The sequence below is a fragment of the Delphinus delphis genome, chromosome 15 (assembly GCF_949987515.2).
Source record: "Delphinus delphis chromosome 15, mDelDel1.2, whole genome shotgun sequence".
NCBI lineage: Eukaryota > Metazoa > Chordata > Mammalia > Artiodactyla > Delphinidae > Delphinus > Delphinus delphis.
The window spans coordinates 82,244,166-82,270,520 of record NC_082697.1 but is presented as its reverse complement, the minus strand read 5'-3'; the positions used below and the strand labels follow the sequence as shown (position 1 = coordinate 82,270,520).

General features: G+C 44.4%; 1 protein-coding gene across 2 annotated transcripts in view; it reads right to left on the bottom strand.

Annotated features, from left to right (window-relative positions):
* The window catches only part of SMURF1 (SMAD specific E3 ubiquitin protein ligase 1), a 102,232-nt gene that overhangs the window by 7,213 nt on the left and 68,664 nt on the right, over positions 1-26,355 (bottom strand). For both annotated transcript variants that reach the window (XM_060032424.1, XM_060032425.1), the window contains exons 2-15: positions 21,252-21,290; positions 19,994-20,102; positions 18,204-18,337; positions 17,982-18,047; positions 16,659-16,734; positions 14,930-15,171; positions 14,134-14,218; positions 12,355-12,501; positions 11,127-11,325; positions 9,598-9,701; positions 3,723-3,837; positions 2,415-2,593; positions 1,320-1,457; positions 271-391 (exon numbers count right to left, since the gene is read on the bottom strand). In XM_060032424.1, the coding sequence (XP_059888407.1) occupies positions 271-391; positions 1,320-1,457; positions 2,415-2,593; positions 3,723-3,837; positions 9,598-9,701; positions 11,127-11,325; positions 12,355-12,501; positions 14,134-14,218; positions 14,930-15,171; positions 16,659-16,734; positions 17,982-18,047; positions 18,204-18,337; positions 19,994-20,102; positions 21,252-21,290 (1,754 nt within the window). The remainder of the gene's footprint in view (positions 1-270; positions 392-1,319; positions 1,458-2,414; positions 2,594-3,722; positions 3,838-9,597; positions 9,702-11,126; positions 11,326-12,354; positions 12,502-14,133; positions 14,219-14,929; positions 15,172-16,658; positions 16,735-17,981; positions 18,048-18,203; positions 18,338-19,993; positions 20,103-21,251; positions 21,291-26,355) is intronic.

The window sequence follows — 26,355 nt, the reverse complement described above, 5'->3', positions numbered from 1 at the left end:
AGGGGCTTAGGAAGCTGTGCTGCGGGGAGCTTGCCCACCCAACAGGACAAGCCACACAACGCCCGGCAGGATGTCGCAAGAGTTACCCGGAATCCCTGCCGCCAGGCGGGCACCAGGCCTTGGCATCAACTGCTCAGGCCTCCCCGACCCCCCGCTCCGCCCCCAGCCCTGCCTCTGCTCTCCTGCAGCCCCGGCGGCCCCTGGGCCTGCGGGGATCGAGCAGCCGAGGAGCGCCCGTCACGCGCCCCGGTTCCCCCGGCGCTCACGCACCTCCAGCTCCTTCTGGTCAAAAGGCTTCAGTAAGTGTTGAGGGATGAGTTCATTAAACCCCTTCTGAAGAGCCAGGAACTGGGCCTCGATCCCCCTCATAAACCTCCAATTTACATATAACCTGAAAGAAAAATTCACACGTCGGAAGCAGTATCAAATGGCTCGTGAACGTCGTTTTTTCCTCCATTAGTTGGTTCTGATATCCGCTGAACCCTGCCCACCATCCTCCCCTAATGGGGAGGAAAACCCCACTGGCGGGCAGTACCCAGCCTAAGAGTCAGGTTAAAACTAAATCAGGGGCTTCCCTGGTGGCGCAATGGTTGAGTCCGCCTGCCGATGCAGGGGACACGGGTTCGTGCCCCAGTCCGCGAAGATCCCACATGCCGTGGAGCGGCTGGGCCCGTGAGTCATGGCCGCTGAGCCTGCGCGTCCGGAGCCTGTGCTCCGCAATGGGAGAGGCCACAACAGTGAGAGGCCCGCATACCGCAAAAAAAAAATAAATCAGATGTTCTGATTCTTCGCTTGAAATAGCAGTAGGATGTAACCTGGCCTGTTACAGGTGCCATAATTTAAAAATATGTTTGAAAAGAAAATACAGGGCACAGTGAGAACTACACACCAGTCTGACAGCCTGAGCACAGACATGCCCATGTGTCTAAATTTCCCATGGAAGTCACTAGTCATTTATTTGCCTCAAGAGGTGGGAAAACAGACTATAAAGAGGTGGACTTCCATCACACCAAGCTCAAGGAAGCTTGCCCCAAACTTGAGGGAGGCCTACTCCTCCCTCCTGTGGCTATACCACCTTCACACCCACAATCAGGCGGTCACTGGAAAGCTACCCCTTGGGCTCTGGGTCATGAATCCCCCTTTAACGGGTCAACCCTGGAGCCCACCGCTGACCCTGCCGGTTTCTGGAAGTCTCTGCCGCTACCATGACTCTGGTCCAAGCGCTCTGACGACATAAACATGGCCCCCCCGTGCCCAGGACAGTCCCAGGCCCCGCCGGTCCCAGCGGTAACCCCCAGGGGCCCCAGAGCATTACCTACCGGACGTATTCTTTCTTGTTCTCCTCTGTGACAGGGACATTCCTGCCGTTGGGTTTCAGTTCATGCTGAAGAATCCTCCCGAAAGCGTTGTGCTCCACACAGAACGTGTGGTCCAGCACGGGGGTGATGTCGTTCTCTCTGGGAAGTTAGGACAGAAGATGAATGTCACTTAGGCCTCGGCCACCGCACGGGAGCACATGGAACATTGAATCAACAATCGGTAGGAAGAGGGACTGGCTCCTCCTTTGCAGAAGAGGGGTGACAGTAGTGACACCGCCCTGTGACTTCCTGGGACAGAGCCAGCCGGCTGCTTTGTCCCCTGAGTCTCTGAGCGGACAGGAGGGAAGCATGAAGGGGCAACTGAGTCAAAGGGAAGCCTCGCCAAGAAAACACGGCGCCGCCTTCTCCAGGCAGCCTTCCAAGGGCATCAGTCCAAGGAAGCACTTGAAAGTCAGAACTGGCTCCTTCACCTGCCATGTTTCTGGAAACACAGACTGGGAGGTTCTCTATAGGATGAAGGCCCTGGCCCCCCGCAGACCTGCCTTTCAAGCTGGGACACGTGGAAGGAGGTGGACAGAACACAGGACACGATCAAGTCCTCGGCTTGTCCCCCGGTCCCAGAGCCTGGACCTCTCATTGCCGTGAAATCGGTCCTCACGAGGACCCCCGACACCTACGGTGACCATGTAACTGTACCTGTTGCTTTTAAGAGAGTTTTAGGGTAATCCTAAAACAAAGGCACCTAAACATTAGGGTGATTTTGGATACCTCCTTGGCTGGAGACACCCCAGAGTGTCACAAACCAACCAACCACCAGGCCTGGGGATTAACATTCACAGTCATAACTTAAGTCAAGGAAACAGCAAAAGAAACGAGTCCATGTGATGAGAAACTGGGCAGACGTTACGCGGAAAATGTCAGTTAAGTATTGTTGTTGAACCTACTTTTATGTTTCTGATAGTTTTTCTATTCTCCGATTTCACACCCATCCCCCAAATACACACCCACGTGCACGCTACACAACACAGATGGATTTGGGGCACGCTAAGACGGGTGACGATCGATGCATTTTCAGTTAACTGAGTCAGTACTTACAGAATCCACACTAGGCTCTTATGAAGTTCCGGGTCCACCGACTCCAAGTCAGAAAGCTGGATGGGTTTCCCCAGCAGCTGCTTGTAGAAGGGAACTGTGAAACCCCCGTTTATGTAGTGTCCATGGAACACAGCCAGACCCATGATCCGACCCACAAAATGGAAATAAGACAAGTGGTCCTGTAGGGGGCACCAGAGAACATGAATTCGTGAGAAAAATGACCGGCCAAGGCAGATGGGTATCTTGTACTTTCTCCAGGTTTCTTGAATCAGTTACTCACGGGCTGCACTCATGACCAGATGAAAGACGGCTACATAGGAGGTCAAACTTAGCGCATGACTTTTGGAGAGGTCATCTGAAGGATACCTTAGATTATGCCCTTGGTTCAAACACCTTCTCAGAATTGCTACCTAATTTGTGGGACCCAGTGCAAAATGAAAATGCAGAACCCCTTATTCAAAAGTTGAGAATATCAACATGGTGACGGCAGAGAATCAACCAACCCTGGTCCCTTCTCAACACAGCGCCCGGTGCTGGCACAGGTTGCCGCCGGCCCCTCCCTCCCACTGCACCACGAGGAAATAAAGGGCAAAAGGTAATCCCCCTTCTTCCTCTGCCATCCCTCCCCCATCCCACAAAAAAGGAGCAGAGAAAAAATCCCAAGGGAGTTGAGGCAGGGACACAGAGGAAAATAACTGTGAGCAACCCAAGTAAGAGAACCATCTTAAAACCAGCGCTGTTCTGGTTTGTAACCAGGGAACCTCCTGTTTCTACTTTTAGGTTGGAATTATACTCAGAGAGTTAGCTCCCATGTTGGTAAAAGGTCCTGTCACATCGACTGCTCGTCAGGAACCACGTGCAGGACGCGGCCCCACGTCAGAGCCCTCCTCTTACCCGCTGGCCACCCTCGGACCAGTTACACACACACACCGCCTGTTTCCTCATCTCTCTGACAAGCAGCTAAGAGCATCAGCACCGGTGGCCAAAAAGGCCAATTATGGGAATATTCCCATTTCGACTGGGAGGAGGATGTACCTCGTCACCCACTTCTCAGAATGACACCATCAACAAATACAGCCGTCAAGCCAGAGTTCCCCTGAAACGACATACTCACTGATACCAGCCACCGAAGATACGGGATTGAAACCATCCATCCTAATCCAGTTCTCACTCTACCTTGCAATGTTTATTTACCATAGACTTTGAGTAAGTCTACAATGAGTCAACCAAGAATTGAGATTGAAACTGGAAATCCATTTAAGAAATTCTCCAACTAAGTCTCCGACCTCTTTAGTCATTAATACTTACAGGGTTGATGGAAGAATCGGGATTGATTTGCAACATGTAAATGTTGTCCGTGGAATACTGGAAGAGTCCATAATACGGATTCAACATCTCATGGCACAATAAGTAAAGCCACTCCCTAGAAACAACAACAAGACATTTTAAAACTTCCTAATTTCCGATCTTCACGAAAGGACTGATTCACCGTGTCCTAGAAACCCAAACTGGTAAGGCTGCCTGGCTCTGAGAGGATGCGATTTGTGCCGATTGGGCAAATAAGCTTAATGAAGTAAAAAAAATTGCTTCTGGTGGTGTCAGAAATGGATTTTCTGGCCAAAAGTCCAGTAACTCTGAAGCTGAGAAAGAACTGGGGTTGCCTGGAATCAGTACCAGCTCAGAGGCACAGTGTGCTCCGCAGTCCGTCAGCTTTCTTGCACCCCAACTAAGGTTTTCTCTGCTACTTTGCAGAGATCAAGATCTCAGGTGACGATGTTAACAATGTGGTAAAAACCAACAAAAGTGCAACAGAAAGCTGTCAAAAATGCGTGTGCACATACACAAAACAGAAAAAATATATATGCAGAGCATAAAGAAAGATGGGAAGAATTTATACTAACATGTTGACAGTAGCTAACTGGAGAATTCGCATTCTGGGCGTTTTAATTTTTTTTCACTTCTTTCTAGTTTTTAGATTTCTGATGGTATCATGTTATTAATGTTTAAATAAGGAGAAAACATTTCCCAGTCTAGGGAGACAGGGATTATTTAAGAACGACTTTTGCCCTCATAATTTTCTGTCCTGTTGAATTCTTATTTTTTGCCATAAGCGTTATCACTTTTATAATTTAAAGGACTAGTTTAAAATCTTAAAATGTTAATTCTAAGAGTTTAAAAATCTGGATAGGGTACATAAAATGGATTCTTTTCTGAATTCCTTTATGTTTGAATTATTTCATTATAAAAAAGCCCCAAATCAAAACCAATCAAACAAAAAAAGCACTTAGCAGACCCCGTATGGCTCAGCTGCTGCGGCCAGACTGGGATAAGCCCGGGTGTGGGGGGTCTGTACAACACGGTGTAGCCTTTTATTCTTCCTACTCAAAACTCCTTTAAATGGACGAATCTTATTAAGATAGCTGCCCCAAGTTTTACTCTGGAATTTCTTACTCCTTCAAACAGAAAAGACAGAATTGAGAAAATACGAAAAGGATAATAAGCACAAATGCAAATCATCTGTCCGAGAAAATTGTGAAAATACACACAAAATGATTACACCAACACAAAGCTGTGTATCCAACTCAAAAGAACAGGAAGGAACTACCAGAAGAGATGAGACAGACACCAAATCTTACGAAGCCTCTTTCCTAGGAAGGCAGAATTTCCCAACTCTGGTGCTTTGATTTATCCCCAAGTTTTGGAGTTTGGATTTACGAAGAATTGTTTTCATAAATGCCAAGGACCTGCCACTGTCTAGACAGGAAGTGATTAAAATACAAGCAAACATCCTGACCGATCTGTGGACAAGGTACAGAGGCACGAGGTATGTTCTGGAAGTGGTCAGGGAAGAGCTAACTACACAGGCAGAAGAGGGAGAGGAAGGAAAAGGTTCAGAGCCAGACACTGAGGAGATGAGCACAGACTGATTCCCATCGACCAACATAAGGGACACAGACACACATGTATGTGTAACACACATGTAACTGACATCTCTCCTCAGCCCTACACGACAGGTGTGAGCCACTCAGACACGAGGAAGACTCAGCTGAAACAATGTGAGATCAGACTGGAGGCAGAAAAGCAGGGCTTCTCAGCTCTTCCCTCTGTAGCATCATGTTAATCAGAGGAGCTACACAAAGACTTGATAACCACGGGAAATGCAGAGGACAGCGAACTCCTAACCAGACCAAACCTAACCCAGCTATTCACGTGCGTGCCTAGGAACCTATAACCCCAGCTGTGCACGGGAGCAACCATAAAGTAAAACAGTTCAGGATACTGACTCTTGAGATATCGCGAGACTAAAAAGGAAAAGGTAGAGAAGAGAAAATGGAAGTAGTTTGATTTGAATTTAGGACAAATATGAATGAGGAAGTAGGAAGAGTCTCCCTGAAAAGGGGGACGGAAAGCCTAAACCCCTAGTCAGGAAACGGAATTCGTGTTTTCAAGGGCAAACAGAAGTGACATTCGCCAGAAGAAAGATGGTTCCTAGAATCAATATTGAGAAGATCAAGGAAGAAACTTGGAACAACCTGGAAAGGAAAAGCATTTCCCATGGAGAGGCAGTACCAGTGCAAGCGCGCTATCAGGAAGGCCGGGATTTTCTGCATCCCTCATCCCAGACGGAGTCGAGATCACCTGAGGAGCACAGCGATGGGAAGAGGCTGGAGGAATGATTCTGTTCTGGGGCCCAAGGGCGCATCGTGGCTTTTGTAATTATTTACTTTTGGCTGCTGAAAAAAATCCCAATTCCACCCAGAAACCTGACGAGACCCCCTAGAATGCTTCTCAGAACCTAATTTTGCTGGTGCTGACTGCTGCAGCGTGGAGAATCCACTTGTGTTTTCTAAATTGTGAGGGTACGAGGCTCTCCTGTCCCCTGGCCCCCAAGGCCGGGCCACTATCACACGTTCGCACAGGAACGAGGGCCCTTGGCAGCATCTACCAGCGGTGTGGTCACTTGTGCAGTTACGATTAATGTCTGGACCTCGTCAGGCTGAGGACTCCTTTGCATGGGGGGGAGGGGGGGTGAAGGGGGCAGGGGACACGTTGCTTTGCCCACATTGTATCCCAAGTACCCAGTCTGCGGTGGAGTCTCAATGCTTACCGGTTAATGAATAAATACAGAAAACACTCCCTCTGAGGGCCCGAGGGTGCACTGGCTCCGGCGGGGAGGGGGGGCATGCAGCACAGAGGGAGGCTGTGAGGACCACCCGCCTCTGAGCCACAGGGACTGGGTGGGCGGTTCAGTGAGGCGGGAAAGAACAGGGAGCAGTTGGGGGGAGGGGCAACCCGAAATGTTGAACTGTTAGGTTTAAGGGGCTAAATACCCAAGCACAGATGAGAGGCAACTGGTAAACAAGTCTGGAGCTGAAGGAGGGGCGAGGAGGGGCAGCCAGGAGGCTCCAGGGCTACGCTCGGATGCCCACAATGTCCAGTGGGAAGGAGGAGGGGGACGCACAGCAGAGGAGCCTGAGAGGGAGAATAGAGGGAAACCAGGTGCCCTGGAAACCAAGTGGCAAAGGTGTTTCGAGAAGCAGGGGGCCACCAACTACGACGAGTCCTGCTGACAGACCAAGACTGAGTCGTCATCACTGGGTTTGGTGAGACGCAGGTCAGGCGGGGGCCTCGACACAAAGGGCTCAGAGGGCAGAGAGATCTGCTCAGAATGTGTTCAAGAGAAAGTGAGGATGTGGAAGCGGGAATTGGGATCACACAACTCTTTTGAGGGGTTTTGCTACGAAGAGAACAGAGGAACAGGGCGATGACTGAGCTATGCATTCTTGAACGCATCTCTGTCTTTCCTGGAGTTTCTAATTGTTTTTCTTTTTCCTGTGCTTTCTTTGCCTTTATTGCCTCCTTTATTGTAGCTTCAACAGGAAGGGGATATAGTATCTAGGAAAGGTTTGGCGGCGGGTGGGGGCATGTTTGTTTCTTTTAAGAAGGGGAGTTGCCGTAGCACATTTGTATGACCCAAGAGACTTTAAGGGACATTTTAATGAAAAGAAATAGATGTGAAATAACAGGAAAAGCACAAGGGCCTGGGATGCACTGTGCCAGGGGCAGGATTGCTCTTATACAGGGACATGCATGCGCCACGCAGGGCCACGGTGGGGAAGTCTGACCGTACAAGTACAGACAACGGCAGACTCGATATCTGGTGGTGACGGTGAGGAAAGACCCTTCAGATTGCTTCTGTTTCCTCAGTTAAATAGGAAGCAAAGTCAGCAGCTAAGAGTGAGGATGGGCGGAAGTGACGCCAGAGATCTGAGAAAGAGAACCACGGGGGAACTGAAGTAGGTGCTGAACCCTCCTTGAGGCCGGTGGCTGTCGATGCAGAGAAAGACCAGCAGCATGGAAGTGTGTCCGCCTCCAGCCACATTCAGCTGCTCAGGCAATGCTCAGAGCAGCCTAAGGAGGGGATCTTCAGAGCTGGGGTTTTGCCAGGTAAGCACAGCAAACGGAAAGAGAGGCAAGGAAGTTATGAGGGGGCATGAGGGAGCGATTATGATGGTGGATTACGGGTAAGGAGGAAGTGAAGACAGGAGGGGCGTGAAAAACAGAAAAAAGGTGGTGGAACCTGTGGATGATGGGTGGCCATGGTTGGGGTCAAATGAATTAGACGTGCCCAAAGCCACACTCTTCTCTGACAGTGACCCTGGGTGCTGAGAAGCAGCGGAGCAGTGTCTTCAGAGCTCTGAATGAGAACTGTTTTCCTTCTAGAAGCCTATAAAGGGCTAAACTACCAGTCAAACTGTAGATTATAAGACATTTTCAGACTCAAGATCTTAGAAAATCCCCCTCCCCCCCCACACCCCTTCTAAGAAAGCTACTTGAGGATATATTCCAGTAACATAATGGAGGAAGCCAAGAAGAGGAAGCCATAGGACCCGTACAGCAATGGCTCTAAGCCAAGAAAGCAGTGAAGTCCCTGAAGACAACGGTAGCGGGTCCAGAGAATCAACAGTCAGTCTGGACAGAGTCTCCACAAGAGAGATGCATGGAGCAAAGGGGGCGGGTGAGGATGGCCTAAGGTGAAGTTTAATGGGGCAACAGAGACAAGACCTGGCTTTAAGAAAAGAAGAAAGAAAAAGAAGAAATTCTTGGGAAAATTAAAATTTGTTCAAAAGGATAAACTAAATGATAGAATACCACTTAATCCCTCAATGAACAATATTTACATTGTCATAATAATATAAAACAATGTACTGATTTTTCAACTCCTGTAAATAATAGGTAGACAAGCACAGGCGACTAACTTAATTTTGGTGACAGAACAAAATGTAAATCTTCAACCTTGATAATATACAAGTGATACTACAGATGACAGAATGTAAGAGGTAAGAGGTGGAAGGAATGCTGGAATGCTGAAGGGAAAGTCAGGAGTATTAATATCCTTTTCGCATGAAAAAGAGAGGTCAAGAGATAATGTCTCTAGCTGACCATGAAAAAATAATGGTGAAAAAACATTATATAAAGTTACAAAGACAATGATAGAACTAAAAATACTGATATTACAAAACTGAGGAGTATTAAATTAGATCCTCACCACAACCATTACCTGGTCTATCTGTGCCTATGACCATACATCATGAAATCAGTAGATAACATCAGAACTTGATCGAGTTGGTGATCTAGATGGTTGGTTATATTAGAAGAAACAGTTAAAAGAGCAGAAGAACAGTTGTCTCAAAGGTGAAAAGAGGTAAGACAGGAAACAGAATATAATCATGAAAAGCTACTATCTTTAAAATCATTTGCATGAACTATTTTGACCAAAATCTCATTTTACAAAACTTGTTTGACACAAATGCAACGTATATGCCTTCCTCCCACCCCTGAAAGTCCTCTAGTGAGAGAAGCAAGGCTGCCTCCGTATTAACTTCGGGTTCAGTCGGGCCACATGGAGAAGGGAGTAAGGGTAGAAGTTTAATAATTCATTCTTTCTAAGAAGGAAAGTGATGGTGAAGCGCACGCGCGTTCTTATGGGTCATGGCAAGATGCTAGCGTGGCACACGCTCTTAGGAATTCTTTTTCTAAGAACGCTCTCTGATGGCAACACCTGAAGTCCTGACTGCTCCAAGACCAGCACCAGAAAGGGGCAAACGACTTCTCTGCAAATATTTGCTCACAGGTGCGCTCAAATCCACGCAGCAGGGAGGGGGGTACACAAGACTCTCACCTCGCCACCCCGCCATAGTCCAAACCTTCTTCTCCTCGGAATTTCACCATCAGTCGCTTTTTCAAGTCTTTTGGTCGCATCTTCATTATCTGGCGATAAGACTCCTGCACATCAAAATTACAGTTTCAGGGAGAAGAGCTCATCTTATTTTTAAAGTTATAAAATGATGAAAGGTTATTTATAATGGAGCTCAATTACAAATAAGCATCTGAGCTTATTTGTAAGCCTTTGAATCTGATTTTTGTCTGGTTCCTATTGAGAATGTTTAGTTGGCATCTAGGACATTGCTGCTTCCTTCACTTTTTCTCCCTCGGAAACAGCAAAGCGCGTGGCAGGTGATACTGTACCTAAAGGAAACACACATTTATTCTCAGCACAATCATGACTTAAGGGTTGAACATCCTCGCTAGGGTTGATTTTCTCTGCACAAATTAATTCCAATGTGTCCTATAAATAATTGATATATTTTAACCAAAATGAAGACATCACAAGAGAGTCTGAATACTGAAAGAATTCTGAGCCTGATTTTACAACTGAAGTCAAAAATCACACTTTCCCACGGAGTCAAGAAAAAACAAGGAGAGTTTAAGTAAGACATAAAGCAGCTTACCAGACACAGAAAACATGCGGTCAGCCTAATAGTCCCTCAGATTCAGCATCTGGAGTGGAACCAGCTAAATGTCTGTAGGTATTTTCAGTGGAAAGGCACTTAAGGATCTTTTCTTGCTTCAAATTTAATGTAATTCAAAAGCTGGGTCCCAAGAGGCAAGAGGATGCTGAGTGGAAACGATCTGGCGGCAGCACCTCAAGAATTCGGCTCTTCTCTGTCCCCGGCAAACATTTACGATGCCCAGTGGGCAAAATCAGGCACTTCAGCTGATCCACTCATCGGGCTGTGCCCAAGCCTCCGTCCCTGCGCGGCCCCCTCAGCTGCTGTGGCCCAGTGAGAATCTGTGTCTCGTTTGATCATTTCTGCCAAGGATTCCACAAAGGCCCAAACACAGCTGAGATTCTACTCATGATCGTGGGCCCGAGAAACGGGCCCTGCCTACCAAAGGCCCTGCCTGTTTAGGGACCCTGATCCCGCAGGGGAGCTGGACAAAGGCCAGAACCCTGCCCGGAACCATCAGTTCTTCCTCCTTCCAGAAGGGACAACAGGGAGGCCACTTAGCTTCTCTGAGGAGGCAACGCCACGAGGGGAAATCGCATGCAAGGCTGCAGCAGAAGGAATGCTTGATTCTAGGAAACCGTGCGGATGGCAGGAAGTAGAATCTGTACAACGCGCGCACAGGGATTTACAATATTATTTAGTACTAGTTTCTGTACAGATCTCTACCTTTTCACTCAGAAGTCATCGATTTTTAAACCTTTACCACAGGAGGAAATACAGTTCCCTCTCTCTGCATTTCATTTCAGAGAGAGGGAGCTGCATTTCACTGAGCGATAAAATCAATCTCCGAAACACCAGACAGAAAGCAGAACTCACTGTCTACTGACAGGGAGGAAGATTCTGTGCCCGAACCCCGTACCTCAAATATTTCCTCTCTGGATACTTCGATGCGGCAGTGACCAGCTTGGGGTTGCTGAAGCGAGAGCTCGTGTCTGAGGACCTTCAGTTTCTGGACTAAATCTCTCTCGTATCTCTGGGCGGGAAGCTCCTCGTCTTCCACGGAGCCCTCACTGGGCAGTGGCAGCGGCTGGCTGGGCTCCTTTAGTTGGCACTGGTGACTGGAGAAGAACAGAAGCATCGAGGTCACCCCAAGAGCGGCGGCCAAGGTTGCTGCCAGCAGTGCACCCACACAAAAGGGACTGAGGGGGGAAGTCATTTCACCGAACTGCTAGTCAAAATTTCTTATGGAAAAACTGCTGGTGGCCACCCTCAGGCTAAATAGATGTCTAGGATTCAGTCAAGGAGACCCTCCATCTCCGCATCTCATACATTATCGTTGCCATAAGTAAACAGAAACTGCTAGCATTCATCGCGCATCTAGTGCGTATCTGTGAGCCTGACCAACGCGCCATTAGATGTGCCTTGGGGGTGAGAGTTAAATGGAGTTGACGAGAGAGCTTTCAAAGCAGATGACCGTGGAGGGGGGCAAAATGCACAGGAGCAAACAAGTGAGATGCAGTGGTAACTACTCCTACTCATAACCGAGAGGTCTCCAAGCCCACTCATCAAAGGCAGAAGTCCAGACCTTCTGGACACAGTAGCATCTGTCCTGTTCAAGTTTTGCCGGTTCTATCAGCTGTCAATGACAAGTGCCCCGTGGGCTCTCATGTTCTGAGGACACAGCAAACCTGGAACGCGGAGTGTGGGAGCCAAGGTCATACCCAGGTCCACAGCCCCCGGGAATGATGGCCCGGGAAGAGGTTCCAGCAGGCAGTGCTCTGGACCAGCCCTCCCGGACAGCGGTGAGCGGGCGGGCACCAAGGAAAGCCTCACTTCACTGCTTCTCTAAGGCCATGTATCCCATCAGAGTGCTGCCCACGGAAGCTTCGTGAGTGAAGCTGCCCCACACTGCCAGCTCAGGGGATTTTATTTAGGCTGCAAGCTAGAACAGGGTGACAACAACATAGGACTTCAGGACCGCTCACAGCGGCTTGAGGGTTTAAAACGCAGTTGTCCACCAAGTATTTATCATATTTTGCTTACGCTTATTCTCTGCTAACCAACAATGCAATCAAGAAATGAAGAAAAAAGTTAGTAGAAAACATGAAATTTTAACGAGGTCAACAAAGATTTGGTAAAAGTCTTACTTCATGATGTGGTGTAACCTTGGGTCTGTAAACTGGGTTGTTCGGTTATTATGATCTACAAAATATATTCTCCCGGAAACTGTACTTCGGACTTCCCAACCGGGTGGCAGTGGTCCAAGTTCATCACAGTTCACGCTGTTAAGGTCTCTACCAAAATGGAAGATACAGAGAGGTTTGTCCATCTGTGTGTGGAGGCCTAAGACCAAAACTTCCGTGAGAGAACCCGGGGCATCCCCTTATCCAGGGGCCGTGTCCCGGTCCTGCTAAGAGGGACAGTCGCGGCGCTACTTACGCCAGACTTGCACTGAGCCCAGGCCTCTGTGCCGCAAGTAGCAGCACAGTCCCGCAGATAAGTCGCACCCCTCAGAGCCTGTGGCCATGATAGGGAATGCGGTCTGCCCGGGGAGCACCATTCCTTCCACGAAAGAGGGCCAGAATAGTAGGAAGTATCTGAAGGCGGCTGGAAAACTCTCTGGATTCACAATTAAATGCTCAAGGTCAGAAAGGTTTCTGCATGGAAAAGCTCCCAAACAGTACACGTTTTTTCAAGCTGATGGGGACGTGTGAACATGCATTCGAAATCTTCCAATTCTAGACATCTGCACCGGGAAGAGGCCAACTCCTTTTTGAGTTGGCTTTGTTAATAAGCAAGACTTTCTAATTCTAACCTCTTGATTCATTATTTCAGTATACTCCACAGTCATCTGGGAGCACAGCATTACTGACCAAGATGCTTTTCTAATCAGGACCAAAGCCTGACATTCCTTCCAGTGAGTACTAAAGAGACACCTCATTCATTTGCAGGTAATATTTCCATTCTAATTACAGATACTGAATTGTAAATTCAACATAGATTTGGAAAATCAAAGACAGGAAGCTTGTTCTCAGATGAAACAAATCATGAATAAAAAGGTAATGAGCATTACTAAAAATGGTATTAGGAAGTAACGCTATTCTGAAACAAAAGAAAAATTTGTTTAAAGAAAAAAGGAAAGCAAAGCAAAGAGAAAAAAAGAAACTTAACTCCATTACGGGGTGGGGGTGGGGCAGGGGTCTCTTTGACCTGGGCTCAGATGTATGGCCTTGTAGAAGGAATTGGTATAGAAAAGCTTCATCTCCCCCGGGAATAGTCCCCAAGGGACTGAGGCAATAGGAAGAGTAAAGTAGAAGAGAGGGTAATAGAGTCTTTATATTTCCTTTTTAGCTTTTCATTATGGAAAATTTTAAGGATATAAAAAAAATAGAGAGAGACCATAGTGAATAACCAACTCTAACAATTACCAGCTTATCACCAGCCTGTTTCCAATGCTCCCCTATTGGCTTCCCCACCCCGATTATTTAAAGCATCACATCAGACATCATATCATTTCGCTCAGCAATATTTTTAGTTTAGAATGAGAGCAACACATCTTTAAGGGTTTATCGGGTTTTTAAGTAAGTGCATTTGATTTAATCTAGGGCTGAGGGTCTTTTGCAGTTACATGATCTAATTTCAAGATCCAGGATTGCTTTCTAAAGGGCCCCCTTGCATTACAGCAGCTCCTGATCTACCAGCTGGAGAGTCAGGGGCGGGGCGGGGGGGGTGCGGGCATCAGAGCTGGGACGGTCGCCCAGAGAGTCTGAGTCCAGCACCCCTGTTACAGGTCCCTCTGTTTGTGCTGCTGCTCTTCCAAGTTCACATCTTCACACCACAGGGGCTCTATCACCCACAGTCCGGGGTGGGGGGTCCAGGCAACTGCTGGAAAAGGGCCTTGATGGTGAGAATTTTAGGAAACTTACCTGGGTATCCTGGGGTCGTGCCACGTGCTAACTCCAGTCTGCGTGTGCAGGAAGTAAACCTGCCCCTGCACCGTTGTTCTCTGTTCTGCATGAGAAAGTGGGGGATACGGTAGTTACATTCAATTCCAAAGAGAGTTTTCAACCAATCCTGTAAGCACAGCGTCCCAGCTTCCTTCCAACAGTCTTTAAAAGCACCGAGAGAAGGGTTTGAAGAACAGCAGTTAACTTCTGCCTGGCATCTGCGAGTCACAAGCCCTGGTGGACCTTACTTCTCCTGTTCCCACTTGGAGGGGCGGCCACACCCCTGGACCTGCCACCTCGGGACTGACCCTACCTTGACCTCTGCCCCTGCATTAGCTCTTACTTCCGGTCTGATCTGCCACATCTACTTGGATTCCTCCTGCATTTAGGTGCTCCCTCTGTGGTTGTCAAAAGATCCCATCCTTTCACTCGTACCCAAGGCCGTCCTCCCCACATTCAAATCCCAGGGCACTACAAATACCCCCATCCAGGCCCCTGCCCCACTCCTCTCGGTTTTCTTTGACATTCATTTGCCTAAAATCTTCACACAACTGCTACACTGGGAGATTGGAGCCATTGCGGACAAATTCATGACAAGAAAGATTTGTCAACCATCTCGGGTTACTCTTCTTTACACTGACACAACCATCGTGGGGCACACCTCTGCAAACATCAGCACTTCTGGCAGGTACGAGTCACTAAAAAAAGCTGAAAACATTAAAGCTGTCTGAAACATCACCGATCGCACTCGGGACAGCGGGGTGGATGCTCTCACCGTAGCCTTCGGGCAGTTCCGGGGACTGGTGGCCGTGAGGTCGGTTCTGCGGCGTCTGGAGTGACCCTCGGACCTCAGGACTTCGCAGTCGCTGGGCCTGAAGTCTTTGATCTTGACTCGGGGATTCCACAGACCTGCAGCCACCCCCGCCAGCAGCAGCCCCAGTGCCATCCGTGTAAGGGGCTGGTTCCTCCATGAAGCAGCTGAGTGGCCTTCCCGGCCCTGAGTCTTCGTACGCAGTTCTAGAAGGGGAAGACCACAGCCCACATCACAATGCCGGCTGAAGACTGAGAAGCACCCGTAAGTTCCATGCCACGCTCTCACTTCCATTTGTTTTGCTTTTCTTGAGCAATATGATAGAATGTCCCCAGTGCTTAGTTTCATATAATCCGTCCTGTCCTGTTTAATTGGAAAGCCAGACTTTTTCATGCGGAGCCCGTGACCAAAGGGAGCCATGTGTAAAGTGCCACTGAGGCCACTCGTAGGATTTCATCCTCAGGCAGAGGCAAACGGTTGGAAAACACCAACCTTGTTCTATAAGGAGCTCAGAAAGTGAGATTTCAGTTTTCTTGACTCAGAATCATATCCGAACATTCCATTTTCCTTGTCATTTTATTCTATAATAGAACTCCTGGTTACATAAAATACCACAATGACTTTAAAAGTGACTTTTAACATAAATCTTGATCCCCTGAACAATTGTGGAGACAATTTACCTTAATAGGCTATCTTCCCTTATAAGCAAGTACTTCTGAAAAACGTTCTACATTGAAAAAGTACAGAGAGACACACAAATTGAGAGACTAGTTCAGTGAATGCCCTGGGCTCACCACCCAGCTCCAGTGATTGTCTCGTGGCCACGTGCCCAACTCCTCCCCCCTGAGCTGGATTATTCTGAAACCAATCCCAACATTTTACCATTTCATCCTTAAATATTTCAGCACAGACCTCTGGAAGATAGGCCTTTTACCATTATCATGACCCCAAAAATGTACGTTAATTTTTTTGATATCATCAAATACCAGTCAGTGTTCAAATTTATCCAGTCAACTGTCTCATTATTCAGGATCCAAACGAGGTCCATACACCGCATTTAATAGGTGTGTCCCTTAAATCTCTTTTATTAACTTATAGGTTCTCTTCCTTCCTTTTTAGTTATTTTTCTTGCAGTGTATTTGTTGAAGACACCAGGTTGTCTGCTACACTCTACAGGGTGCCCCCCTCTGGATGGAGCTTCTCCCCGGGGCTGTGCAACCCATTCCCGTCCCCTGGACCTCCAAGATGTAAGTTCATGTCAGATTATCCCTCTTTCATGATGTTGTCAGCAAGTATTAATGACATTAATAGTTAACTCATTGGGGAATTGAAAAATTGTGATAGTGACCAATGAGAATTTTTGAGGGTGTTTTTCGGTTTTGGGGTTTTTTAGAATTTATTTCTCCCTGTATCATTATGAACTCAATGGATTGCTTTAATCCACTGCAGTTATAATTCTTTACTGATGCTCTTTGGCCAGCGGGAACCTCTGTAAATTGGATCCTGAGCCTTTGGGGCACTACCCCACTAGTTTTGACAGCTTCCTTTACAAACGAGGAAACTGGATCCCAGTGTTATCCCAAGACTGCACCTCAAGTATTCAACGCATTGAAAAGGTGTGAAGGAAACTTTCATGCAGTGCGAGAGCCTGGGCAGCAGAGAACTCAGTGGGCATCGCTGCAGTGATACGTACCCTTCATTTTCTAACAGCCCTCTGCAGTCTACCACGGACCCTCCAGTGCCTATTCTGTCTCGTGTCTGTAAACTGACTAAAAAGAAAAGAACATCCTGCATTAAAATCCAGTGGTATTTTATACAACTGTAACACAGTGAGCCATTGCAAATGTGTAATTTATGTATGATATTATTTTAAAAAGTGAGGCATATGTCTATACACACACATATACATTCCTATGCTTTCAAGTATGAAGCATCTCACTCATTGGCTGCACAGAACGCATACCACTTGGAACACTCCTTGTAAACGTGGAGCAGAAAGAGATGCTGTGTTGTCTGTGCTCTTCATCAAAATAACAGAACACAATTTCACTTCCTCCAAGGTACCTTATATTTTAAGAAGATTTTGACTTATGTTTAATAAGGACACAGAGAGCACTGTCAGTATGTGCAAGGTCTGGATGCACCTACGTGTCGATTCTCTGTCCCTACTATGAACAACAAAGACACTTATGAAGCTGCTTCCAGTTATTCATTTTTCCCCGGCACATCCCTCCACAAAGAAAAGAAGAAATCACAAATAGAAAGGCAGTAAGTGGGAACTCTGTCGTGACAGGAGTTTTCAGATGGATATCCACTGTCCATTTATCTTGGCTCAGGTCTACATAAGACAATACCTAAAAGATTTGGGGCCATAAGTCACTCTGGTGTGCTGCTGAAATACTGTTTTCTTTGATTGCTTGCAATGCATACAGTCAATATTTGGGTTACCCTGAAATGCTAATAAAAATGGGATGGATAACAGGATGAGCTACTTAACAGATAAATTACTTCCAATGGAATACCTCCAGTCAACGCTTTATGACATGAGCACATTTTATTTCTTCATTCTAAATAAGTCAGTCCTCTGTAAAATCATATTACATGGAAGTCTTCAGAAATTCTCTTTGCCTTTTACATATATGATGGGTCCTCCTGAAGAAACTATTTCTTAACTCTTGCATATGTGGCCACCATTTTTATCATCTGCATTTGGATAACATGACAAATTGTCAACTCATGTGATGATTAAAATTACATTACAAATTATAACCCTACATCTTTTTGTACCTTAGTCATTTTAACTCCACCTTGAATGACAGAATGAAGGGAATTAGGTAAAATAATAAAAACCACATAAGATGAAATTGTTTAGTCCTGGAGAGATGGCCCCTGTATGGGGCCTGTCCTTCGAAGTATGTCACCATCGGTCAGTGCCTTTATGTGTTTTCTCAGTGATGAAGAGCTGAAGGTTAAGTCTGTAAAAATTATCTCTTTATACAGATGAGAAAGTTCTTACCCACTATTTGGCCACGAACTGCATCAGTATCTGAGGGGTTTAGTTTGCATAGATCCAAACGCTGGTCTGCAAACAAACAATTCAAAACTTAACCCAGGGAAATGTTAGCTAGAGAGGAAGGCAGGAATTCTGTATTCAGTATTCAAAGAAATAAAATAAAGAATGATGCCCCATAAGCCTTCTTCAGTTGCATTAAGAGGCAGAAAAACGTTGGGTTCTTACATCCAGTATCTTTTAATCTGCTGATGGCATTGGAGAGCAGCCGCACGCACCCCAGGAAGCCAGCTCCCTGCTTCTTGTGAATTTTCTTGTGGTTCCACACGCTGATGGTTATAGAATCCGTTTTCCCAACGTATCTGAAACCAACATGCAAACTCATTTTTAATTGTATTTCTCAATTGCGAAAGCCCATTGAGATTTTATCTGATTGACTTGTTAGTCCAGAAGAATCCTTTTAAAATAATTTTGGCTCTATATCCACAGCTAACAGGCACTTAATAAGTATATATCTACTAACTCAATGGGCTGGGAAAGGACTACAACTGGTTATGTAAGAAACACATGCAGACAACCACATAATGATAATAATCTTATAACAGAGATTTACTATATTTTTATAGTTCCAGAGGATAATGGCAGGATTCAAAAGTTCCCACCAGGACTTCCCTGGCGGTCCAGTGGTTAAGACTCTGCACTTCCACTGCAGGGGCACCGGTTCGATCCCTGGTCGGAGAACTAAGATCCTGCATACCGCATGGTGTGGCCAAAAACAAAACAAAAACAAAAACAAAACCCCAGCAATTAGGCTTAATAGAGAATACTAATTTGCAACAAAGGACTACTTACATCCATCCAAAGTACACAAAAGGGCACTAACTCAGACAGGAAACCTGCCGCTTTCTCTCAGTGTAGGTCAACCACAGAAGGGAGCTTTCGGGACATGGACTGACAACTACTTTCCAGGCTACTACCAGTGCCACAGTGTAACTGCAAATGAGCCTCAGGATCCAACTACTAAAAATCCCACTCAAACCCAGTTCAATTTGTGTTAGTAAAAAGCCAATAATAATCACTCAGCATTACTTGGACAAAAATTTCTTAGCAGGGACATGAAAACATAGGTGCCTAAAAAATAGATTTTCAAAGTGCGATCCACTTAACAAATGAATATAAGAAATCGTCTGATGGTGTGTGGGCTTACATACCTCCAGTCATACCAAACTTTATTTTCTCTTGCAGAAAATATATTTGTACTAAAAAGCAAAATTTTTAAAAAATCAACAGAAATATATATATATTATATATTTGTATCGTAAATATGTAAAATAATAATAATGGGGGCTTCCCTGGTAGCGCAGTGGTTGAGAATCTGCCTGCTAATGCAGGGGACACGGGTTCGAGCCCTGGTCTGGGAGGATCCCACATGCCGCGGAGCAACTAGGCCCGTGAGCCACAACTACTGAGCCTGAGCATCTGGAGCCTGTGCTCCGCAACAAGAGAGGCCGCGATAGTGAGAGGCCCGCGCACTGCGATGAAGAGTGGCCCCCGCTTGCCACAACTAGAGAAAGCCCTCGCACAGAAACGAAGACCCAACACAGCAAAAATAAATTAATTAATAAACTCCTACCCCCAACATCTAAAAAAATAATAATAATAATGTATTTCAAATAATGCATTTTACAACCATGTTCTGGGTTTTGCTGAAAAAAACAGTAGCATATAGAGGACCTGAACTATGGCCCTTTTTTCCTGTTAGTATGGCCAGGAGATTGAAAGTTTGAAGACCACAGTTACAGAAGCAAACCATTAAAATATATGAAAATGTCAAACACAAGAACTTCCAAGTATATGAATTCTAAAAGTAGGCAGTATGTATTTGTTTGGCCATCCACGTTTGTTATCAGTAAGAAGTTTAATAATCCCTTCAAAAAAAATAATTAAATGCTTCTCTTACAAGTTAGATACCAACTTTCCTGCCGCTCCCCAAGTGGCTTATAGGATAATCAACTCACAGATCGTAGTGCTGGTTCCACTTTGGGTCCAACGTGTTCTTCACAGTGTCCGTTGAGTGGCACTGCCCAGATCCATCCACAACGATCTTTGCAAAAGGGTCAGGGAGTCCTAGAGGAGAGGGGACAGCCACACTGGATGAGAAGACAGAACCCAGTCCTGCAAGTAAAGTGAGCTTCAAGGTCATCTATTTGATTAAGAAGACTACCCTGGTATATTTTTTTCTCAAGTTTAAGGTTAGTTTCAATCAGCAAAATAAATTCTTTCCATTAAGCTTTCTAAGAAAGACAACCCAGAATGACATCCTCCTCAGATTTTTAGAGGCTAGAAATGAAAACTCTAAATATAGGCTTAAATTCAAATTTCCATTTCTGATGATCGCTCAGTGGGGCTAGCTAAATGGAGGGAAAGGTGTCTACAATTATTTATATTTATACTTTCTAAAAAATAATAATACCTAGAAATCTTGTTTACTGGTCTTCATCTATTTTATCTCTGGAAGCAAGTATTCACCGGGTTTTACTTAGGTAAGTTGCTAAATGCTGGAGTATGACTCAGACAGGTTTATAAGATCAGAGAGGCGGCCAGGTAAGGGTTTTAGAGATAGACCTGGACGTGAGCCATCACTCTGGAGCTTCTTAGCTACTTGAATAGAGCCTGCGAACCTAAGTCTCTTTACCTTTAAAGCATGAGATGAACCACTTAGGAACGGAGCAGCATTCTTGTGAGGATCAGAAAGAGTGTGAAAAATATCATGCTGCAGGGGCCTACTTTATAGCAGGTGAACTTCTTATGAGGTGATTCCTTCCTTTAGAAAAGGATCCTCCATTTATATTTTTATTACAATTCCTTTAATTACAAGGCTTTTAAAGTGTGATTTAATTGATCAAATTTGACCAACAATTTTACTCAAACCCAGACGTTTTATAGAAAAATGTCTGTATTGGAGCTGAGGATACGTCACCCAGCAGAAAGCAATACATTAATGGATGGAAAGACGGAAAACAGGGTGGTGGCTGGAATAGGGAATGAGAGAGTTGTTCTCGTATGAGTTATAAATTCTGTGCCTTGGAGCTATGGAGTCTCTATGTGGTAGTCAACTGGGAAAGGAAGCTTGTCAAACTGTGGATTTCTAGTCAGCAAAGGGCAGGACTTTTAGGAGAATACTCCCAGGGTTGCTTTTTTTTTTAAGTTTTAAATTTCAGAAATATGTGAAGAACATTAATATTGTAAGAGAGCAAAAATGGGTGTTTTACTTACTGAAGAAGTCTTTCTTTGCAAGGTTCTTGGCACATAATACTAAACACAAACAAAAAAATGCTAGGGTTAGCACTTATGGACAAGATTTCCATCATAGTTAGTTGCTATGGACGGAATCGTATCCCCACCCAAAATTCATATGATGAAGCTCTAGCCTGCAATGTGATGTTTTTAAAGGTGGGGTCTTTGAGAAGTGCTTAGGTTTAGATGAGGTCATGGGGATGGGGTTTTCATGATGGGATTAGTGCCCCTATAAAAAAGAGACCACAGAGCTTGTTCTCACAGCAAGAAAGAATGCAGGAAGAGGGCCCTCCCCAAGAATCTAATCTGTCAGCACCTTGATCTGCGGCTTTTCCAGCCTCCAGAACTATAAGGAATAAATGTTTGTTGTTTAAGCCACCAGTCCATGGAATTTTGTTATAGCGGCCCAAACTGACTGAGGCACTAGCCTATATTTGCAATGGGGAAAAAAACCCTCAAAATTATCTTTGCCATAGACTGTCTTTCAAATTTAGCATTACATTAAACAAAAAGCTGACAAGTAACAAAAAGTCTTTTCTCCTTCCATTGGGCATCAACTATAACAAATGCAAAATGTTTTAGTTTAAACTTAAAATCTTTAAACACATGCAGATGGATTTATCAATGTGCTCTTAAAACTCACAGGATCACATTAATACCAATTCCAATTAAGACCTACAGTATTTACCTTCATAGCTACTGCTAACAATAAAAGGAACTGTCCATTTTTGATATTTTGATAAATAATACAATTTTGTAAATGTAAACTTTGGTATGTTGGAGAAAGAAAGGGGAGAGTTACAGAAAATACGGGGCCATCATCAAGTGTTGTGAAAAACAAAGACAAAATGCATGATAAGAATTTCGCACAATGTTGGCATACAGAAAGAATGCAATAAATACTAAGTGTTGTTAGTATTTTATTAATGAGGGGGGATCGATTACTGGTAAGAAATCTTGTCAGCAGATTTGTTACATGATTAAAGCTACTATATCACTAATGTCTCTTACACTTAGGCAAACTTCACAAATTTTGCTAATTTTTAAGAATATAGTGTTTTATTATGAACTTATACTATTTCACAAAAATATATTCATATTATATGTTGTTCTGCAAACTTTTCACTTAGTATTTTTTATATAACAATTTTTATCAAGATATAATTCATACACTATACAATTCATCCATTTGAAGTGTATAATTCATTGGTTTGTAACATACTCACTGGGGTGTACAACCATCAGCACAATCAACTTAGAACATTTTCATCATCCCCAAGAAAGAAATCCTGTACCCATCAGCAATCACTCTTTATTTAACCTCAAACCCCACCAGTCCTAGCAACCACTAATCTACTTTATGTCTCTGGATTCTCCTGGACATTCCACATAAATGGAATCATAGAATATGTGGTATTTTGTGACTGGCTTCTTTCACTTAACATGTTTTTAAAGTTCATCCATGTTGTAGCATGAATCAGTTCTTCAATCCTTCTCATGACTGAGTGATATTCTATTGTATAGATATACCATATTTTCTATATCGACTTCTCAGGTGATGGGCATTTGGCTTGTTCCTACTTTCTGGCTATTGTGAATAACGCTGTCCAGGTTGTTGCGTAGACTTATATTTTTATTTCTCTTGTAAACCTATGAATGAAGTTGCTGAGTTATACGTTTAACATTTTTAGGAACTGGCAGAATGTTTCCCACAGCATCTGCACCATTTTAAATTCCCACCAGCAGTGTATGAGGGTTCCAGTTTCTCCCCATCTTCACCAATACTTGTTATTGTCGGTCTCCGTGGTTTTATATCTCTGTGGTTCTAATTTTCATCTCTCTGATGACTAATGACTTTGAGCATCCTTTTGCGTGCTTTATTAGCTATTGATATATCTTCTTTGGAGAAATTTCTATTTAGATTTTTTTTTTTGCCCATTTTTAAATTGGGCTATTTGCCTTTTTATTATTGAGTTGTGAGAATTCTTTGTATATTCTAAATACCCTTATCTATAGATATCTATATTCAGTTGCACCCCGCCACCACTCCATGTCACACGTTCCACATCCATGGATTCAACCAACCATGAAATGAAAAAATATATTTTTTTAATTCCAGAAAGTCCCAAAAAAGCAAACTGAATTTGCTGTACCCCGGGCAACTATTTATATAGTATTTACATTGTATCAGGTATTATAAGTAATCTAGAGATGATTTAAAGTATATGGGAGGATATGCATAGATTATATGCAAATACTATGCCATTTTATATAAGGCACTTGAGCATCCGTGGATTTCAGTATCCGTCGGGGTGGGGGTGGTGGTCCTGGAACCAATCCCCAGCAGATACCAAGAGACAACTGTATATAAATATCTACGTATCTACAGATAAAATCTCCTTATCAGATATGTGATTTGCAAATATTCTCCTACTCTGCGGGCTGGCTTTATACTTTGTTAGAAACACCAAAGTTTTTAATTTTGATCAAGTCCAATGCATCTATTTTCTTTGGTTGTTTGTGCTTTTGGTGTCATGTCTAGTAAGACTTTGCCTAACCAAAAGTCTCAAAGATTTACTCCTATATTTTCTTCTAAGGGTTTTATACTTCTAGCTTTCTTTTATAATTTTAGCTCTTAAATAGACACTTAGGTCTATGATCTATTTTGAGTTCGTTCTTGTATTTGATGTGAAGAAGGGGTCCGACTTCATTCCTTTGCAAGTGGATATCCAGCTGTATCAGCAACATTTGTTAAAAAGCCTTTTCTTAAAAAAAAAAAAAGAGCCTATTCTTTCCCCATTGAATTATCTTGACACCCTTGTTGGAAATCAATTCACTGTAAATGTGAGAGCTTATCTGTGGTCACTCAATTCTATTCCATCGATCTACAGGTCTCTCCTCATGCCATGACCACTCTGTCTTGATTACTGTCTTAGTCCATTTGGTCTGCTATAACAAAATACTATGGGACTGGGTAGCTTATAAACAACAAACATTTATTTCTTACTGTTCTGGAGGCTGGAAGTCCAAGATCAGGGTACCTGCATGGTTGGGTGAAGGCTTTCCTCCAGTTTGCAGACTTCTCGTTTTATTTATACAGAGCAGAAGGGGCTAGGAATCTCTCTGGCATCTCTGTTATAAGGCATTAATCCTACTCATTAGGATTCTACCCTCATGACTTAAATACCTGCCCCAAAGGCCCCACCTACTAATACTATCACTTTAGGGGGTTAGGGTTTCAACCTATGAATTTGAGGGGGACACAAACATTCAGACCACAGTAATTACCATAGCTTTGTGGTAAGTTTTGAAACTGGGAGGTATGAGTGCTCAAACTTTGTTCTTTTTCAAGACTGTTTTGGCTATTCTGGATCTGTTCAACTGTCATATGAATTTTAGGATCAGCTTGTCAATTTCTGCAAAAAAGCCAGCCTGGGGCTTCCCTGGTGGCGCAGTGGTTGAGAATCCGCCTGCCGACGCAGGGGACACGGGTTCGTGCCCCGGTCTGGGAAGATCCCACATGCTGCGGAGCGGCTGGGCCCGTGAGCCGTGGCCGCTGAGCCTGCGCGTCCCGAGCCTGTGCTCCGCAATGGGAGAGGCCACAACAGTGAGAGGCCCGCATACCACAAAAAAAAAAAAAAAAAAGCCAGCCTGGATTTTGATAGGGATTTCACTGAAGCTGTAGGTGAATTGAGGGAGTATTGTCATCTTAGCAAGATTAAATCTTCAAATCCATGAACAAAAGATGTTCTTCCACTTATTTATGTCTTCTTTAATTTTAACTGTTTTGTAATTTTCAGAGTATACATTTTATACTTCTTTTATTCCATCTATTCCTAAATATTTTATTATTTTTATGCTATTATAAATGGAATTGTTTTCCTTTTTTTAATTTTGCAATATTTCTTTATTATTTTTGAAGAAGATATCAACTTTGGAGTAATTCAAACAAAGTTACAGTTTTTTTTTTTTAAAGAATCAATTTTATTTATTTATTTCTGGTTGCGTTGGGTCTTCGTTGCTGCGCGCAGGCTTTCTCTAGTTGCGGCGAGCGGGAGCTACTCTTTGTTGTGGTGCACAGGCTTCTCATTGCGGTGGCCTCTCATTGCGGAGCACGGGCTCTAGGCGCGTGTGCTTCAGTAGTTGCAGCATGTGAGCTCAGTAGTTGTGGCTCACGGGCTCTAGAGCGCAGGCTCAGTAGTTGTGACATATGGGCTTAGTTGTTCTGCGGCATGTGGGATCTTCCCGGACCAAGGATAGAACCCGTGTCCCCTGCATTGGCAGGCGGATTCTTAACCAATGTTTGCAGGAAGCCAAGTCCCCAACACGTTCCAGACTTCTCATATGGTACCTCTGGGATCTCAGGGCCTCTCACTACCAGAGCTGGACCAGACGTTTCCTGCGTCCAGGGTTGCTGCCGTCGCTGCGGCTGCTTGAAACTCCCCAAAGTTGCGAGCCAGCGACTGGAACTGTTTTCTTAATTTCATTTTCAGATTGTTCATTTCTAGTGTACAGAAATACAACTGACTTTTGTATATTCAACTTGTATCTTTCGACTTTGTTGAACTCCTTTATTATCTCTAATACTTTTGAATTTTCATATATAAGATCACATCATCTGCAAATAAAGATAATTTTACTTCTTCCTTCAAAATCTGGATGCCTTTTCTTTCTTTTCCTTGTCTAACTGCCCAGTACCTTCAATACAATATTGAATAGAAGGGGTGGACATCCTTGTCTTGTTCCTGATCTTCGAAGGAAAGCATTCAATTTCTCAACCATTGAGTATGGCGGGAGCTGTGGGTTTTTCATAGATGCCCTTTATTAGGTTGGGGAAATTTCCTTCTGTTCCTAGCGTATTGAGTGCTTTTATCATGAAGAGGTGTTAGCGTTTGTCAGATGCTTTTTCTACATCTCTTGAGATGATCATCTGGTGTCTGTCCTTTACCTATTGATATATGTAGTACATTAACTGATTTTCAATGTTAAACCAACCTAACAGTCTGAGATATTGGGTTGGCCAAAAAGTTCGTTCGGGTTTTTCTGTAACGTCTTGTGGAAAAAACCCAAACGAACTTTTTGG